The sequence below is a fragment of the Acartia tonsa genome, chromosome 5 (genome assembly GCF_053477335.1).
Source record: "Acartia tonsa isolate MP-2025a chromosome 5, ASM5347733v1, whole genome shotgun sequence".
Classification (NCBI taxonomy): Eukaryota; Metazoa; Arthropoda; class Copepoda; order Calanoida; family Acartiidae; genus Acartia; species Acartia tonsa.
The window spans coordinates 23,676,235-23,695,903 of NC_137264.1; the positions used below are offsets into that span (position 1 = coordinate 23,676,235).

The window sequence follows — 19,669 nt, forward strand, 5'->3', positions numbered from 1 at the left end:
CAGTACTTTTCTGTACTAACAATAATCACGTTTTTAACCAAAAATAATAAATTTGAAGATTTTTTTCGCACTTAATTGTTGTATTTTTCGGTGCTTTCCCAAAAAGTGCACTGATCAGCACTGAACCACCCATAATTTTGAAGAAAAAAATGTAAAAATGGGAGGAAGGACCGATTAATTTTTTCATTATCAATCATTGCGGGGGGCTTTAATCCTGCAAGGTCCTTACCCAGTACCCACTATAACCTAACCTATCTCGACCTTAATAAAAAAATCAAATACCTTTCTCACCACATTTAAAAAAAAAGATTATTAAGAACTACAAGTGGGAGGGTTATTTTCAAGTGCTCGACAAGGCACTTTGAGAGAAACCGCCTTTTTCAGTTGGATTGTGCCACACCTTATACTTATTAAGTTAGAAATGCTTATAAATATAAATGTTTAAACATTTAGGAGTTAGGGCTTGGAAAGGCTTATCGAAATATAAATTCAAAATAATAATCTTTCATTAAAAACTCAAGTGCTTTTTTTTATCCTTAAATGAAATAGGTCTATTTAATCGTAGAATTAAAAACACACACTAATATTCACAAAAAATAAAGAATCATACTTTAAGAGTACCTACTAACTAATAATGAATTATTGAGGCGTGAAAAATTAATTATTCGGGCATATTTTAGTACGATTATGTAAGTTTAAAAAAACCAAGAATTAATGGTCAATAGAATAAAGCCATTATTAATAATAGAAGAAGAAAGAGGGGGGGGGGGATTCAATCCAGTGACAGGATGTCTATCTGTCTGTACCGAAGGGTCTTGCTAACCGCTGAACCGATATGGTTCTTCTTTACAAGGTGGATTCTCATAAGTCTTTATAACTATTTTGTGGGATGGTACCATTCCCCTATTGAAATCAAAATATAAATTAGACAAATATACTCCCCCCCATTTTTTTACTCTTGTTAATTTTTAAATATATTTCTAATGTAGAAGTAACTTTAATTTATCTAAACAATCAAGAAAATGTTTTATTTGAAATTGTTAAAAACTACAATTTTCCATGACTTACAAATAATAAGGAAATGACAAAAGAAGAAAATAAATTATCATTTCTTCACAATGCGCATAGAAAACAAAATGGCGGGTATTTGCACCATGTTTAATTTCATAGCTTCTCTTTAAAAGTGTATTAAACTTACTTACTCGAATAAATAGTTTTTGGTAGTAAATATTTTTATGCTGAGTACTTTTAAGTCTCCCCCCCCCCTTAAAATTAAGTGAATATAAGGTGGAACCTAAGATTGTGAGGGGCCTATACCTGCTGTGCCTTAATCCTACAGGACTATCTTATAACCAAAATAACCTAACCAAACCTGACATTAAGTAATAAAAAATCAATTAAAACTACTCCTCCTTATTTTCTATAAATGTTAAAATAAGGTGGGAGGGGCTTTTTTGTGTTCAACTTGTCACATTGAGGGAAACCACTGAAAACGTAGCTGCTATGCAACTAAAATTGTTTAAATTTAGGCTAGTGTGAACCAGATGAGATGGGCAGGGAAGCTAGTGCAGCAGGCTCTCAGTTATCTATCTATCTATCTATCTATATTTCTATCTAGGCAAGTGTGAACCAGATGAGATGGGCATGAAAGCTAGTGCAGCAGGCTCTCAGTTATCTATCTATCTATCTATCTATATTTCTATCTAGGCAAGTGTGAACCAGATGAGATGGGCAGGGAAGCTAGTGCAGCAGGCTCTCAGCTATCTATCTATCTATATTTCTATCTAGGCAAGTGTGAACCAGATGAGATGGGCAGGGAAGCTAGTGCAGCAGGCTCTCAGCTATCTATCTATCTATCTATCTATCTAGGCTAGTGTGAACCAGATGAGATGGGCAGGGAAGCTAGTGCAGCAGGCTCTAAGCTCCATGTTGGGCATTCTTAAACAAGAGGTAAGCATCTAATATAACTTACTATAACACAAAAAAATATAAATATCTCTTAGAATTCCATTAAAAGAGATATATACTGTTAAGCTAAATAATATTGCAGTTTGCTGTACCAAGATTTAATAATATATCAGGTTTACTAGGAAATTATTGGTCCAATAATAACACAGTAGGAACAATCCGACTATATTCAAAGTTATTATATGTATAAACACATTTAATTTTTTAACTATTTATTGGCGGAATTAGAAAGAATACACATTTTGGTACAAATAAAAAGTTTTTTCTTCATATCAACGTCAGTAGAATTAAACAATAAACAGTCTTTCAACAATGCAAGAAATGTATATTTTGTTTTGGAATATCTATTAAATATTCAATTAAATTAAGATTGGCATTTGAAATTGAGATAGTTTGTGTTCAAATAATTAGAATTCCTTTGATCAACCTTCAACATTTCTAGTTCCTTTTCTTCCTTTATTCATTTGTGTCTTTTTTCATAAACTTATTTTTGAAAGATTTCGTGATTTTCTATGAAATTTTGCATATTTTTTTCTTTTCTTTGTTTTGATTACAGGACATCTGCACTATAACTCATTCTGTTCATTCCATTAATTTTTTGTGTTTCGCTAGGTATCTCTCTCTCTCTCTCTCACACACACACTCTCTCTCTCTCTCTCTCTAACACTTTCTCTGATATCCATTTCTCTCTCATACAAATTGTTTGGACATGGGAATGTTATCACACCATGAAGTAAGACACAGGGACATCTTCTCTGAAAATTAAATTGTTCTAGTCTAGAGGTGGATTCTTAAAAAAAATTGCCCTTTTAATCGCTCAGTGGGGCAAAATTGTTTTCGTGAATAACCCACCAAAATCACATTTTTTAAGAATCCACCTCAGTTTTCTGCGATTAAAAAAATATAATTGTACATTTTATATCCGCGGAAAGCTGTTTATAATACGATGCGAGAAATGACTATTATCATATTAGAAGAGGGTACATTTATTTTTTTATGAAACTTATCCCCTGGTAGCAAGCATGACTTATTTCACCCCTCTAGGCCTTATTGCTATTAAATAACCATAACAGCCTTACAGACTTGAGGCGCGGCTACTCCATAACTAGGATATGTCTTTGTGTCACTCCGTCACAACTTAAAATCAATTTATTTTACAAGATTTTGTGATTTTTATTAGTACCATATATTAATACTATTTTTTTCTTGTTTCATTTTCTTCTATTAGCATATCTTTGAAACTGTGCTTTGTTTGACATTTGATTTTAAAGCATATACCATATATGCAGTGATCAAAAGGGATAAGACAAGGGCCGATAAATTGATATATTATACATCCTCACCCCAATGATGATACATAAAATTAGCCCTTATGTAGATTAAGAATAATTATTAAATAGTTTGGACACTTAACTTAATGAACCAACCAATCAAAATTCATTTAAAGTCCGCAAGGTTGTTAAGCCAACTAATAAGAAATTGTTGTATAAAACATAGTTTAATAAACAGCCTAATGTCCCCTCCCTTCCTGCTAATATATGAGCCGCAGCTCCTTATGTTTAGCATCATTTAAATCTACATAAACCATCGAAATGTTGCATGTAGTCAAAATTACAACACAGTTCCTTCATCTAATATGTTGTTATTTTATGTCCCCAAAGTTGTTAAGCCAACGAATAAGAAAATGTTATTATAAAACTTTTGGGTGCTAACCAGCCCAATGTCCCCTCCCTCCCTGCATATAAGTGTACACAATAATTGTTTGACCAACCAACTTAATCCCGTCAGCCACATAATTTTACATGGTCTCACAATTTTCGACTATTAAAATTGTACTTTTCACCGTTAACTAATAATATTTTTGGCGTTTTCCTTCAAAGTTTCTGTTGAGCATAGTAACACCCCCCCCCCCCCCCTCCAACATATTAGGATTTGGGGATTTTTGTTTAATACTTAAGTTAGATTGGGTTATATTTGGTACTTGGTAGCCCTTCAGGGTTAGTTAGCCCGTGGAGAAATACTCCTACCTTTAAATTAGTATTTTTGGTAGCGGAGCTACTGTTAATTAACTTAGAAGTCTTTAAGTTCTAGACTGACATAAATTGATAGATTTTCAAATCTAAAAAAATAGACAGCTTTATTATGCCAAAAAAATGTAATATTCATTGAATTATTGACAATAACTACCAAACATAGAATCAAGATTTCTATCAGCATTTGTCTGTATTATGAGTTACTGAGGTGGATTCTTTAAAAAAAATTTGCCCCACTAATCGCTTAGTGGGGCAAAATTGTTGTCGTGAAAAATCCACCAAAATCACATTAAAAATCTACAAAAATTAAACAAAATCATAGAAGGGTTATTAACATAAGATTTTATTTAATTTTTGTAGATTTTTTATGTAATTTTGGAGGATTTTTCACGAAATCAATTTTGCCCCACTAGGGATTAGTGGGGCAAATTTTTTAAAAAAGAATTCACCTCTGTTCAATTTATCTAGTTATAAGATTGTCATTGTTGCATTTATTATGAAACTAATTGTCCTTCATTTTTTTCTCAATATTTGAATGTTTACTTTTTGTTTTAAAAATTCAGTTAACCGATACAAGGATTGGACAATGGAAATTAGATTTATCTAATCTACATTCATTTCTCCCCCCCCCCCCCCCCCCACCTCCAAGAGTTAAATGTCCTCAAAGAAGAATATCGCAATTAAAACTTCTGGAAAACATCAATTTATCTTCCATTGTGCTATTATATCGTATTCTTGGTATAATAAAACCAATGGTAAATATGTTGAAATTATGTACAATATGTTGTTCATTATAACCAGGACATTGAAAAAAATTCTCAAAATCCTGGAGAGATATGACATTGGTCTGTTTATTGGTACCCAAAGTTTTACAAATATATTCTCTCATTAGTTTGTTGAAAACTTTCGGTACAAACAAGTAGTGTCCATACTTTTCAACCAAAAGTTTTAATCTACAAGGGCGATGTTTTGTTTATCATCATGGGATGTTCATCAATTTACGTCTACTATAATTTACCCTTAAGATCACTGGTATAACTATATTTCTTTTCATTCTTTATCTAAACTCTTTTTAACCCATAGATTTTTTTTGAATTCTGATTCCTATCTTTACGAATTACATCAAGTATGTGTATTGTTTAATATTGTACATGAAAATTAATTTATAACAAGGTTTTGCAAGAAGGCGAAATTTTGCACAGCATTTTGAGCTTTTTAAATAACTAGTGATTGTGTCACTTTCATCAAGTGGCTTTTTATTCAACAAGGAAAAATTGGCTAGAAAATAAGCCAAAACCTCTCAAGACTTTAATATAAAAGTAAAATAGCCTAAAACTATTCCCGTATTCCATGTTAGCGATATCTTAACTCAAACTCAAGGATAGAAAAGTTTAATAGTTATTTATCGCATTATATTATAGACAGCTTTCCTCAGATTTTAAAATGATATATTATAAGACTAAAACCGAAGGCCTGGGCTAACAAATCTGGTAATAATTTTATGATGTTCATTTCACTATTCGGGAAAAATTTCTGTGATATTATGCAATACTTGATTTTATTGAAACCGGTTCTAATCCAGCGGAAGGCATACTGGAAATGAAAACTACATTCACCTGTCCGTGTATCCATGATAATTATAAGGAAGCACCTGTTAAATACTAATACTCAAGTTAAGGTATTACATTACAAACCTGCTACATTATAAAGTCTTCAGTAGGCCCCAGGGAGGGTGGGGACATTGGGCTGTTTATCACACTAGTCCCCAAGGTTCAAAATAACGTTTCTTGTTTGTTGGGTTAAAAACTTCGGGGACTTTTATTGACGTTTGATGGGTTGGTTCATTAAGTTCTAACGTTCAACCACTACTTGTAATCTACAGAAGAGTTAATTTTGTATATTATAATTTGGGATGTACATAAATTTAACAGCCATTGTTTTATCCCTTTAGATCCCTGGGTAGGCCTTGTTATTTGTTTCACTATGTACTAGGGGCTTCCTTTCAAATCCCTTACATGTTCGTCAAAAGGTTTTTATTCTTATTTTGCGAGGTGGGCAGTTGACCTAAAACCTGTATTAAAACTTTACAAAGTTTCTCTTAAGGTTTTATACCAATATGCTTGAAAAAAACGAGGCCTCTGATAAAAGATTTCGAAATTATTGTAAAAAATATTTCTAATAGTTTTAGATTTTTACAAAAAAAATTAAATCTAACAGCAAAGTTGAATTTTTTATTATGCGAGAATCTGTCACAATATCCACGTATTCTGCACTCATTAATTTAGATTAATATCAATATAATATGCGTATAATGTACATGTAATGTATTTGTTAAATAATTACTTATTTTATTAATCCAAACCCTTCCCTTAAAAATAAAGTAGAGTGTAATATGATATTTTTAGGTGTATTAAATATGTTATACGAGTACTAGCAATACTACCAATTTTAAAGAAATAAAAACCACCTTTTTTATCAGCCAGCAAATTCTATAATTTATTTGTCTGTTCGCCTGTAAGTCTTTAACTCTATAGTGAATTTTTTCCGGCTACTTTTTAAGTTAGTCTGCCTTTTTGAGAAGAACAGTCTGTAACAGCTTTCTTACGGTAATGCCACATATATGTATATATATTATATATGTATACTTCACATGTAAAGATTTCGGGATTTTCTTTTTATATGTTGCTCAGTATCTGCTACTTTTTGATTTGCTAATCCGCAAATAAATACATTGCCCGTAGCTATTCTGTAAGTTTTTCCTGTTTTTAAATAATATTTCAGATACATATTAATCATGCTACTTTATAGTCCTGGGCAGATTTTAAGCTATTTTGTGTGAACATTTTGTATTGAGGAAATATGGCTTTATAATAAGTCAAGGTACATAATATTAATAATTTCTGGTTTCTAAGGTGCCCCAAAATTTAATATCACACTACAATATCTTATTATTGTGAGAGTTATTATTTTACATACTGTAATAGATTGTTATTTTTATTCAGTTACTATAATTTCAAAGTGCATTTGATACCTATACATATATAAATAATGAACATTAGATGAAATTGAGATATTTTTATAATATTTCCCTATATAACACTAATCCCAATAAAAGTGAGTATTAAGTAACCTAAAAACAAACTGGGGTGTCTGTACAGAAGGATCTCACTAATTGCTGAAAAAATATTTTTCTTTATAAAACTAAAATTGAAAATAGGGGGAAGATTTGATTATTACTAACACAACCCCAAACCCCAACACCCATCAAATGCCACTAGAGGCCTCTAGGGTCGTAGCCGCTAATTAACCATGTAAACGAATGTCTTACTATTATTTTTCAGTCTACTACACATACTCTAATATTGACTCCACCCACACATTGAACAATCAAATCAGTAATGTAGAATTAATACATGCATGTAGAATTGATGCACATGCGTGAAAATCAGGGATCTAAAGGGATAAGACTATGCTTGATACTTTTATGTTCACCCCCAAATTACGATAAACATATTTGCCCCTTCTGTAGATTAAAGTTATTAGTGGAATAGTTTGAATAATGAAGGTTTCCAATACAGAATTAATAATAGACGATAAATTGAAATTGCATATCAACAGTTTTATAGGGTAGACTATTATGTTAATATTAGTAGGAGGAATGCCTAGGCTTATGAAATTACCATCGCACATTTAGGACTTTCAGAAAAATATCATGAAATGAAAGAATTGTCTGTTAGTTAGAAATAATTCTTGTCCTTGTCCTTTAGACATGCTTTATTAAATGCAAGTGGCTACGCCTCTAGCGGACTCTTTCATTTTATAAAAAATGAAGATTTTTTTAAAGGGGAAGGGTACTTTTTTCTAGAGGCAATTTTATTGGTAGGATGAAGGTAATATCCTATATAATACTATTAAACCTTTATTGAACTTCTGAGAGGCTTCACTGTAAAGTAGAACCACATCGATGCAGCGTATAATGAGATCTTATGCTACAGACAGACAGATATACAGCCTAATATTTAAATTTAAAAATATTTGACCTTGTCGTGAGCCCATTCTTGGTAATTAAAGTAATTTCATTTTTTCCCCTCAACATATTTATTTTAATGGTTTAGCTCACTAAATGTCAGGTCAGAGGCGGGAAGGGAGGGGTCAATGGATTGTAAATTACACTGGTATCCAAAGTTTTATAAACACGATTCTCATTGGTTGGCTTAAATACTCTGCAGGGTACTTTTAATATATCTTTGATAGGTTTTGCAAAACCTTTATAATTAATAGATGGGGTAATTCTGTTTCTCATCATTGGGGATGTGCATTGATTTATTGTTCATTGTTTATCCCTTATTATCCCTGGGTCATATGTGGTTGCTGTCGGGGGGTAATTTAGAAGGGTTCTGCCAATTCTACAAATATCAAAAAATTAAAGTTATTGCGTTTTTGACAAAAAAAAAGTAGCGTGGTATTATCCATTTCAATAGTTAAAGTTATAATCGGAAGAATTACATATATTAAAATCATTATAAAAATGTTCTCTCATTCGCTTAAATATTACTTTGAGTTTTTATTTTTGAACGCCTACTTAGTACTTATATTCTATTATCCTTAAATATCCCTGAAGATTAAGGGTAGGTAAAGTTGGGCGCGCATAATTATTATTAAGTTTTTGTGAAATTTAACCCTAGGCTACGATGAAACTTTGCTGTTCAATATCTTCCGCTGGAAAACTAGTTTGTTGGAGCCGCGAAAATACAGAAAAGAAATTATAATTACATTTTATTAATACAACAAAACAGTTTTAAATAGCCAAACAACAGCGTAAAACTTAATTTTTCTATAATTAAATATGTCCGTCAGTATGACTCTCCGTCTGAAAGAAACATTTTCTTTACTCATATCCTATTATATATCAAACTAGCGGCTACGCCCCTAGAGGCCTCTAGTGGCACTTTGAATGTTTTTTTTTTATTTAAAATATCTAATTACAGAAATAATTGGTTTATGTTTCGTTGGAGTCTCTTTTTCGAGAGGGGTAATTTTTTTCCAGGGGCGATTTCTCCTGATAGGGTGGTGGTACCCTCCCCCAAAATAGTTATAAACCTTCCTGGGACTTATGAGAAGCTACCCTGTTAAGGAGAACCCGATCGGTTCAGCGGTAAGCGAGATCCTTCGCTACAAACAAACAGACAAACAGACAGACAAACAAACAAACAGACAGACAGACATCGTTCTACTTTGTATTATAGATAGACAACTGTGATTATCTGTGAAGATTCCCTATTTTTTTTCATATCTTAAAAGTTAGAAGATAAAATAGCTAGATTAATTTTAAAAATTATGTCTATCTTCTAATTAGGTATCTCTAACCACCACTAACTCATCTAATATAAATTAGGCACATAATAAATGGACTGAGGGTTAATTTAAAATCCGTTGTTATATATCCCTGTATTCCTTATGAAACTAATGCTTATAATTATTTGCTTAGAGATATTGGCATTTGGATGTGGGACATTCATATAGGCAGGGAGGGAGAGTAGGCAGGGAGGGAGAGTAGGCAGGGAGGGAGAGAACATTGGACTGGAAATTAAACTGGTAACCAAAGTACTATCGACCTACTCTTTTATTCGATGGCAAACCAACTTTGGATATTTTTTGTAAATTCATGATTGGTTGGTTCAAATTAGCAGTGTCAACACCAATATCAGTATTAATATTTTTCAATTTTCGGTTTTGATCCTAGGCAGGTTTTAGGCTATTTTTTACAAATGTATTTTCTTAAGTTGTTTGTTAAGTTTTTCATTAAATGAATTAAATTGTGCATTTTTTAAAAACCTTTAATACTAAGAATAAATAAAAAGATTATGGATTTTTTACAATCTAAAAAAAAGGATTTGTATTAATTTGAATTTATTTCACAATAGAAAAGTAAAAAGTACTCCAAATGGATTAGGTTCTGTATTTTAGATTATTCTATAATTAATTATAAAAAACGTACTCAAAAATACTTCAACTCTTTTTTTATTATATACTTGTTTCTTGATAAATCAGTGCTGTCATAAAACAACTATAAAAAGTATGTCAATTATGAACTTGTTGCTTTAAGTTAATTTGTTTCAATATTTTATGCTATGGTTACGCCCCTAGAGGCCTCAAGGGGAGGGGGGGGGGGGGTTGTCCACCTCCTACTACTTTAAATTAAAGGGTTAAAAAGAAAATGTATTTTTGGGAGTGAGTCATTTATTTCTAGGGACGATTTCTCTTGGGAGGGTGGTGGTATCATCTCCCAAAATAGTTATATACCTTCCCAGGAGCTACACAGTAAAGGAGAATCATATCGGTTCAACGGTTAGCAAGATTCCATTCGGTGCACGCAGACACTAAACACAGAAACACTAAAATTAGTGAAATAAATTTATTGCACCTATTCTATAAATTGTAAAGTCCTCACGACATGACAGTCCAAAACAAAAATTATACTTAACGCTCCACGCTTATATTTTACACAGTCCCATACAGAGTAATACAATTTATTTGAAAATATAAACAGACGTATACATACTTGTACTAGATTCGATACGGAATGACTATTAACTATACATTTTAAAAGATTATTTCTTATTGTTCATTCATTCTGTATTTAAAGGAAGCCTGCAAGAAATACCACGCTTTAACTGCTGAAAGACTGCCACAAGTAGACCAAATACCCCAAATTTGAAGCCTTCAGCTTCTATAACAAAAAAGTTCTAGGCATTTTAAAATGACATTTTATGTACAATGGAAATTTTGAAAGAATTGCAATGCTCATGTTGAAAACTTTAAAATTAAACTACGTGGCCTAGAAACAATATTATAAGCTTATTTTTGTCATAAATTTAGGTTTCCAGTAACTAATTATATTTTTACAATAAAAATACCCATTTTTATAGTCAAAATCATTAAAAAAAATTAAGTTTTACTTGCGTTGTACCGAATGTACTGTAGCCAATCAGAAGGCTGAATCAGCTTCACAACCAATCACAGCTAAGCTTGTATTAGTTTACCCCTTTGTTTCCGCTATGATTTTCGTTTAAAAATGCAATTTAAATCGAATTTTTTTCATAGATTTTGACTATGAAATGTGGTGTTTTTATTGTAAAAATGTTATCAGTTACAGGCAATCTAAGTTTCTGACAAAGATAAGGTTATAATTTTATGTCTAGGCAACGTAATTTAATTTTGTTTTTTCTTTTATGAGCATTGGAAATCTTTCAAAAATTCCATTGTACATAAAATGCTATTTTGAAATGCCTAGAACTTTTTTGTTATTGAAGCTGAAGGCTTATAATTTGGGGTATTGGGTCTTCTTGTGACAGTCTTTCAGCAGTTAAAGCGTGTTATTTCTTGCAGGCGTCCTTTAAGCTTTATTATTTAAATTTTTCTTATAATTTTAAATGTTGTCAGTTATTTTAAGTTAGGTTAAGTTATGTAAAATTTAGTAGATCCCCGAAGGGTGGCACCTCGTAGGAAAAGGGAAGGGTAGCAAGAAATAAGTTTGAATGGAAGCACAAAATTTTTGGTAGTATTTTTGTTACACTATTTACTGCATAGATGTAAAAAATACAAAGATAAACATTTCATTAACATCAGATAAGTTTGTCTTTTTGTTTCATTTTAAAATAAAAGAATTTCATTATATCAGTTTATCTCTGTGTTTTTATTGTTTTTTATTTATTTCATTAAATGGTTGCTAAATTCAATATTTTTCACAGCTTTTGCGCATTTTTGAAGCTACTTACAGCAGCTAAGGTTTGCAGCTTTTGCAAATAAAAAGCGATTTTTCGGCTGAAGATTTCAAATGTTAGGTTCCAACTGAAGTAAGATTACTTTAATAAAATGCGACAGCAGTTAATTTTGAAATTTATCATGGTCGCGGATTTTTCAAGTGTGCTAGATGCAGTAGATTTTTATGTCATTGCGGCGGCTGATAAGACAGCAGTTTCGAATCATTACACATTAAGGCGTCTTTTGATCAGCGGCTGCGTGTTAAATTAAAATTGTGGCGGATTATATTTAGCTGCCAAGCTCTTAAAATGACCTAATTTTTACCATAAAATTAATAATAAACTAATGTATAGCATATGCTCATCATTGTAACAATACCTATTATTTATTATCAAAATGAAATGATAATGGTTAAATATATGCATTTGTTTCTTTGTTATAATTTAACAATTAGAATTTTAGTTCATCATGCATATGCAATTTTTTAGTAGCGAAGCTACTCTATAATTTGAAATGTCCGTCTGTCCGTATGTCCGTATGTCTTAGTTTGGGGGAAACGTGATTTTCTCGGCTCCTATAAAAGATAAAAGGCTGAAATTTTTTGACAACATTCTCATTATAAAGGACCACAATTAACTATAAAACATCAATTGCGATAGGACCACTTTTTAGCAGGTTTTAGGCTATTTTTGTATTTTTCTCCATATCTTTTGTTTTTATGGTCCTATTTCCAAAATTTTTTCAGTTATAGTACCAAAATTAAATTTCTTGTCGTTTAAAAAAAAATAACTATGACGGTCAGACTGCCTTGAAGCAGGTTTTAGGCTATTTTTGTAATTTTCACATTTTTCTCCATAACTTTGGTGTTAATGGTCTGATTTTTAAAATTTTTGTAGTTAAAAATATTAAAATTAAAATTCCCGTTGTTTTAAGCATCCAGTATGTAATTTGCTTTGACCGTCAGTCTGTTAGTCATAGTACTGAAATATAAATATTAATAAATTAAAAACAAATGTTGAAAAGGTTTTGTGATTTTTTTCTAATATACATGCTTTTGACAACTAATCTTTAAATTCTTATACATATTTTTTGTGCTTCGCTACTTATGGATGTTGTCATCCTTGTTTTATTTGATAATGCCTTAAAATTGCCGTTCTTTGTTTGTGTCTTGCTTCATTAAACCTTTATGTGTACATTTTCTCCTTTAATTTCTTTAAAAATGGTTACTACTTTTATGATAGCCTTGTTGGAATCTTCAAACTAGAAATTTCTAAACTTTTTAACCAATGATTTATATCTACAAAAGGGTTAATTTTGTTTATCGTAATTGGGGATCAATATGAATTTAGCCTCCATTGTCTTATTCCTTCGGATCCCTAACTTAATTCAGAATTAACCCAATTTCTTTTATTAAGGTGTTCAACAGTACAACTGTAGGAGACGTGATGTGGGGGTACGACCACCCCCTCATCAAGTTGGGGAATGATGTACTGCCCCCAGAGGAAAAGCTTCCCTTCAATAAATTTGGATTCTTTATCGATGTAAGTATTTGTTATGTTATATTAATTGTTTCCGAATTTCCATTTGATTTCTATAATACAAAGAAGAACGATGTCTGTTTGTTTGTAGCGAAGGATCTCGCTAACCGCTTAACCGATCGAGTTCTCCGTTACAGGGTAGCTTCTCATAGGTCCCGGGAAGGTTTATAACTATTTTCTTGGGGGTTGGGACACCCCCAACCCCCCCAAAAAAAATTTTTTTCTTTTTAAAACTAAAATTGAAATAGGGGGGTCGACTCCCCTCCCCCCTACCCCCCCAAAAAAAATCAACCTCTTGGGGCAAGGCCCCTAGAGGCTAAGGGCGAATCCGCTAGTATTATATATTGTATTAATGATGAGATATTAATAGTCGTAGAAAGCCCGGACTAACTAAACAGTAATTAATTGTGTTATTTTTCTTTTTCTATTAACAGACAATTATCTATCAAAAATGATGGGGGATACAGCTGTTGGTATGCCCATGATCCCTTACAAAAGAGAAACAAGGATAACAAAGTGCATAACAGTTCTAAAACGGTAGGACAAACGCACATTAACACTTGTTAAGTGTCAGAATCTAATAAGCAGAATAAAAATGAATAAGTCTAATCAAAATACAGGAAACTGTTTAAAGACGTACTTACATTTATATGATTTCATTGCAAAGATGCCTCGTTTACAACAATGTACTTTACTATCCCAGGAATCATTATGGCAAAAATCAGAAGAATACGATAATAAGATTATATAAAAAAGTGTTCTAAAAAAACGAAATATTTTAAATGAACGTACCGACTTTCTGATAACTATTCTAGAATAATGTTACAAGAATAATGCCAAGTTAAAAAATACGACGAGACAATTCTTACATGCTTAAATTAATGACACGGACTGACGGACAAACCGACCCTAATTATAGAAAATCTTCGCTTTCAATAAATGTTTTGATGACCAGGAATAGGAATAACAAACAAGCACAATAAATTATAACTTTATTATAGCAATGTGCCTAATAGTGCTAGGTATCTTTTATAAAAAAAACTTTATGTTTGATATCGACATATGGTATTCTGGTTTTTATTACAGAGTTGCTATACTTTACCTAAAAGGAATTATTACAAGAATCGTCATGCAAAGTTTGAAATCGATAGAACGGTATTAACAAGCTTATATTAATAATCAGCGCGGCGGACAAACGAACGGGCCATAAACAAAAATATTACCTTAAAAAAATCCGATTACGTATACTTGTCTTAGGCCCTGATTTCAATTTAAAAAGTTTTTAAATAAAACAGGATATGATTCAGGAGATTTTCAAGTGACTGACACCTATCAGTCTGAGAATATTCGCAAGTTTTAAAAGTACCAGGCTAAATACTGCTCTTTTAATGCTTCATAAATAGACATTTGGCCTTAAAAATCTCATTGTTTTGTTTTTGTACATTTGTGAAGGTACAAGAAACCCCATTTGTGTACTATTCATAAGTACTGTACAAAATCAGACCTAAAATTTTCCTGCCATTAGGTTATACAATGAGAACTGAACCAAAATGGTTCTCCTTTATAGTGTAGCTTCTTATATGTCCTTGTAAATTTTTAAAAAACTATTTTAGGGATGGTACAATCAACACCTAAAGAGAAATTGCCCCATAAAAAAATATAACCCCCCCCCCTCTAATTTTTTCACTGTATCATCTAAAAAGTAAAATATATAGAGGTGGGTTATTTCTTGCCACTGGTGTATTTAAAAAAAACTAAAAGAATCTTGGTAAACGAAAAAAATAGTATGACAATTAAAACTTGTTCAAATGTTTGTCATAAAAAAAACATTCTAGATAACGCAAGATTATTATAGCTATGAGTAGCGCAGCAACAATAATTTAAGAAATTGTTTAAAAGAACAGTAAACTGTATTACAGAGCTTTGTAATTTGAAAACAAAGATATTTTTGCATGTTATAAAACTAGCGGCTACGCTCCCAGAGGCTACAATTTGGGTGGGGTGGGGGGAATTATTTCGAGGTGTTATCTTTCTTGAGAGGATGGTGGTAGCCTCCCCCTAATAATTGTGACAGAATTATCCTTTATAGAAATACTAATAACTTCGCCCATAGCCTCTAGGGTCTCTGTATTCGAAGAGGATGGAAAAATAACTGTAAAAAATATGAATGGGCCCAAAATTAAATATAAAAATAGGATGGCCCAAAACCATCACAGAGCTTTCCTTAAAAGAGAACTCAATCGGTTCAGTAGTTATCGAGATATTAAGCTAAGAAACCTTACTAATTTTTCTAATAGGATGCCTTTTAAACCTCCTATTCAAATTTCTTTGTCTGATTTTTTTTAAATCTTCGTTTTTATGAATGTAGTCATCCTTGTTTATTGCAAGTGCGTAACATGTCGATACGATTCATTACATTTTCAAATATTGCATTAAATTCAAATATACATACATTTATATATGAAGCAATGTATTTACTAAGTACTAGCTATTTATTATGGTCGTTTTCCATGTATTTCTCTTTTTTTGTATCTATTTAATTTTCTGATTTTCTGATTTAAAAAATGTTAGTTATTGGTTCAAGTTATAGTTTAGGCTTTTTTTCTGGGCTCTTTATTAAAGGGGCAGAAAGGTTATAGAAAATGGCTCAAAACGATCACAAGTTTTAAATATGAAAATGAAATAGTCCAAATCCATTACAAGACTTATGTGAAGCTTGCCTTAAATAGAGAACCCAATCAGTTCAGTTGTTTTAAGTTTAAGATAACAAAACCCTTGCTGCCTTACTGTATTATTGCTGCGCCCCTAGCATCTAGGTACTTGTATTCAAAAGGTAGGGAAAGCAAAAATGCCTAAAGCTATCCCAGGACCTATGTGAAGCTTCCACATAATGTAGAACTCAATTAGCTCTGAAGTTATCTAAATTTTAACTACATGCAAAATAAACCTTACAATAGGATAATCTAATATCAATTTAATTTTGTTTAGAAAAATAATTCACTGGAGGGAGTTTATGAAGTTAAAACTGGACAAAATGATGTACATGAGGTATTTATATTTTAATTATAGCAGCTTAGATATAATTTACCCGTACCCGTACGCCGTCAGGACTCAAAGTGATTTTGTCCAAACTATTAAAAGTCTTGAGTAATCAATATTTAAAAATCAATTCTTTAAAAATATGTTTTAGGGCTTTATTTGAAGTTATGAAATATTTTTTCTGATGTAAAAATATTCAAGTTAATGAAAAGAATTAGAAATTAATGATTAATTTCTTAAAGGTGCAAGTAAGTTGAATTAAACAATAAAAAATAATTAAATTAAAACAAATATTTAATCATGTATAAAGGTTTCGTGATTTTTTAAACTCCTGTAAATTTAACGATCAAGATTTGTCGGTTGGTATCTAACTATCCTGCTATCTATTTATCTATTTAGATTGGTTAGATAAGACAGAACTAGACTATATATCTGTCTGTCTGTCTATCTATCTATCTATCAAACTATCTATATATATATATATATGTATACATTTATATCTATATATTATCTATCTATCTATATATCTAACTATATTTCTATCTATCTATCTATCTATCTATCTATCTATCTATCTATCTATCTATCTATCTATCTATCTATCTATCTATCTATCTATCTATCTATCTATCTATCTATCTGTCTGTCTGTCTGTCTGTCTGTCTGTCTGTCTGTCTATCTATCTATCTATCTATCTATCTATATATCTATCTATCTATCTATCTATCTATCTATCTATCTATCTATCTATCTATCTATCTATCTATCTATCTATCTATCTATCTATCTATCTATCTATCTATCTATCTATCTATCTATCTATCTATCTATCTATCTATCTATCTATCTATCTATCTATCTATCTATCTATCTATCTATCTATCTATCTATCTATCTATCTATCTATCTATCTATCTATCTATCTATCTATCTATCTATCTATCTATCTATCTATCTATCTATCTATCTATCTATCTATCTATCTATCTATCTATCTATCTATCTATCTATCTATCTATCTATCTATCTATCTATCTATCTATCTATCTATCTATCTATCTATCTATCTATCTATCTATCTATCTATCTATCTATCTATCTATCTATCTGTCTGTCTGTCTATCTATCTATCTATCTATCTATCTATCTATCTATCTATCTATCTATCTATCTATCTATCTATCTATCTATCTATCTATCTATCTATCTATCTATCTATCTATCTATCTATCTATCTATCTATCTATCTATCTATCTATCTATCTATCTATCTATCTATATATCTATCTATCTATCTATCTATCTATCTATCTATCTATCTATCTATCTATCTATATATCTATCTATCTATCTATCTATCTATCTATCTATCTATCTATCTATCTATCTATCTGTCTGTCTGTCTGTCTGTCTGTCTGTCTGTCTGTCTGTCTATCTATCTATCTATCTATCTATCTAGCTATCTATCTATCTATCTATCTATCTATCTATCTATCTATCTATCTATCTATCTATCTATCTATCTATCTATCTATCTATCTATCTATCTATCTATCTATCTATCTATCTATCTATCTATCTATCTATCTATCTATCTATCTATCTATCTATCTATCTATCTATCTATCTATCTATCTATCTATCTATCTATCTATCTATCTATCTATCTATCTATCTATCTATCTATCTATCTATCTATCTATCTATCTATCTATCTATCTATCTATCTATCTATCTATCTATCTATCTATCTATCTATCTATCTATCTATCTATCTATCTATCTATCTATCTATCTATCTATCTATCTATCTATCTATCTATCTATCTATCTATCTATCTATCTATCTATCTATCTATCTATCTATCTATCTATCTATCTATCTATCTATCTATCTATCTATCTATCTATCTATCTATCTATCTATCTATCTATCTATCTATCTATCTATCTATCTATCTATCTATCTATCTATCTATCTATCTATCTATCTATCTATCTATCTATCTATCTATCTATCTATCTATCTATCTATCTATCTATCTATCTATCTATCTATCTATCTATCTATCTATCTATCTATCTATCTATCTATCTATCTATCTATCTATCTATCTATCTATCTATCTATCTATCTATCTAGATTGGGCAGATGGTAAAGTTCCAGGATAAGTCAGAGCTAGATTTCTGGAGTACAGAGGATTGTAATACTATGAGGTAAAAATAGTTTTATTTGATTTTAATTGGTCGGTACAAACTAACAGTGTCCAATCTTTCACCAATAATTAAAATCTACAGAAGATATAATTTTTTTGTGTGGATATCTCAATCTTTGTCCATATATAAAAGTAATAGGATGTTTGTCTGTCTGTGTGTACCGTCAGATCTAGCTAACCCCTGAACTGATGGTTGTTCTTTACAATGTAGCTTCTCATAGGCCCTGGTAATGCTATAGTCGCGAGTTAATCTATAGAGTTGCTGCAATATGGAAAATCTGATTCTGTCACATTTCACTTCATTACCACAGATAAATAGTAAAGGGTGTTCACGCACGTCTGGGAAAAGTACAGTAGCAAATTATGTGGGGTATATGAGTTTTTATAGGGATTGTGGGGGGGGGGGAGGAGAGACTAGGACTGTTAATTATATTGGTACAATTCGTTGGTTCAAAACTTTGTGCACAGGTAATAGCTATTGATTGGTTGGTACAAACAAACAAATATATGATTTTTTTCTTTCCCTTAAAAATAAAATTTTAAAAACATTTTTGTAAAAGGCATCTTTTTTCTAAGGGGGGTAGGTGTCCCCCTTCTTCTCTAATAAAGCCTAAAAACTATCCTGGAACATTATTTAACTTTTACATATGTTAATGAACATAATATCGTATAGGTATGTGATAAACTATTAATCATCAAAATTTCTGTACCAAAAGGTCGGAAATAAGTTTTATTACCACTAGGACACAGGGATAGAACAATGGAAAATAAATTATTCTAATTCCTCCTTCCCGAAGCTAGTAAAAGTGGCGGCACAGATTATGACGTAAAAAAAATTAACCAATGAGAGGCCAGTATACACTGTAATTGACCAAAGGTAAAATTTATAGTGGCCTCTCACTGGTAAATTTTTTTATGTCATAATCTGTGCCGCCACTTTCACTAGCTTTCTCCTTCCCCTGGTAAGGAAAAATAAAATTATTGGTGAAAAAGTTTATGTAAATAAAAGTGATACTGATCTAACCTTACCCCACAAAAACTTTGAGGTAACCAATTATAGAGTGATTTCATAAACTTTGAAGGGCAGATTCCAGGGGTGTTTGGGATAGGA

The 19,669-nt window shown here is 31.1% G+C and overlaps 1 protein-coding gene across 1 annotated transcript in view; it reads left to right on the top strand.

The window, feature by feature from the left end:
• Positions 1-19,669, top strand: part of LOC145319089 (lysosome membrane protein 2-like) — a 98,998-nt gene that overhangs the window by 46,601 nt on the left and 32,728 nt on the right. Inside the window, exons 6-9 of the mRNA XM_080160933.1 lie at positions 1,870-1,950; positions 13,181-13,306; positions 16,292-16,351; positions 18,486-18,559. Coding sequence (XP_080017059.1) covers positions 1,870-1,950; positions 13,181-13,306; positions 16,292-16,351; positions 18,486-18,559 — 341 coding nt within the window. The remainder of the gene's footprint in view (positions 1-1,869; positions 1,951-13,180; positions 13,307-16,291; positions 16,352-18,485; positions 18,560-19,669) is intronic.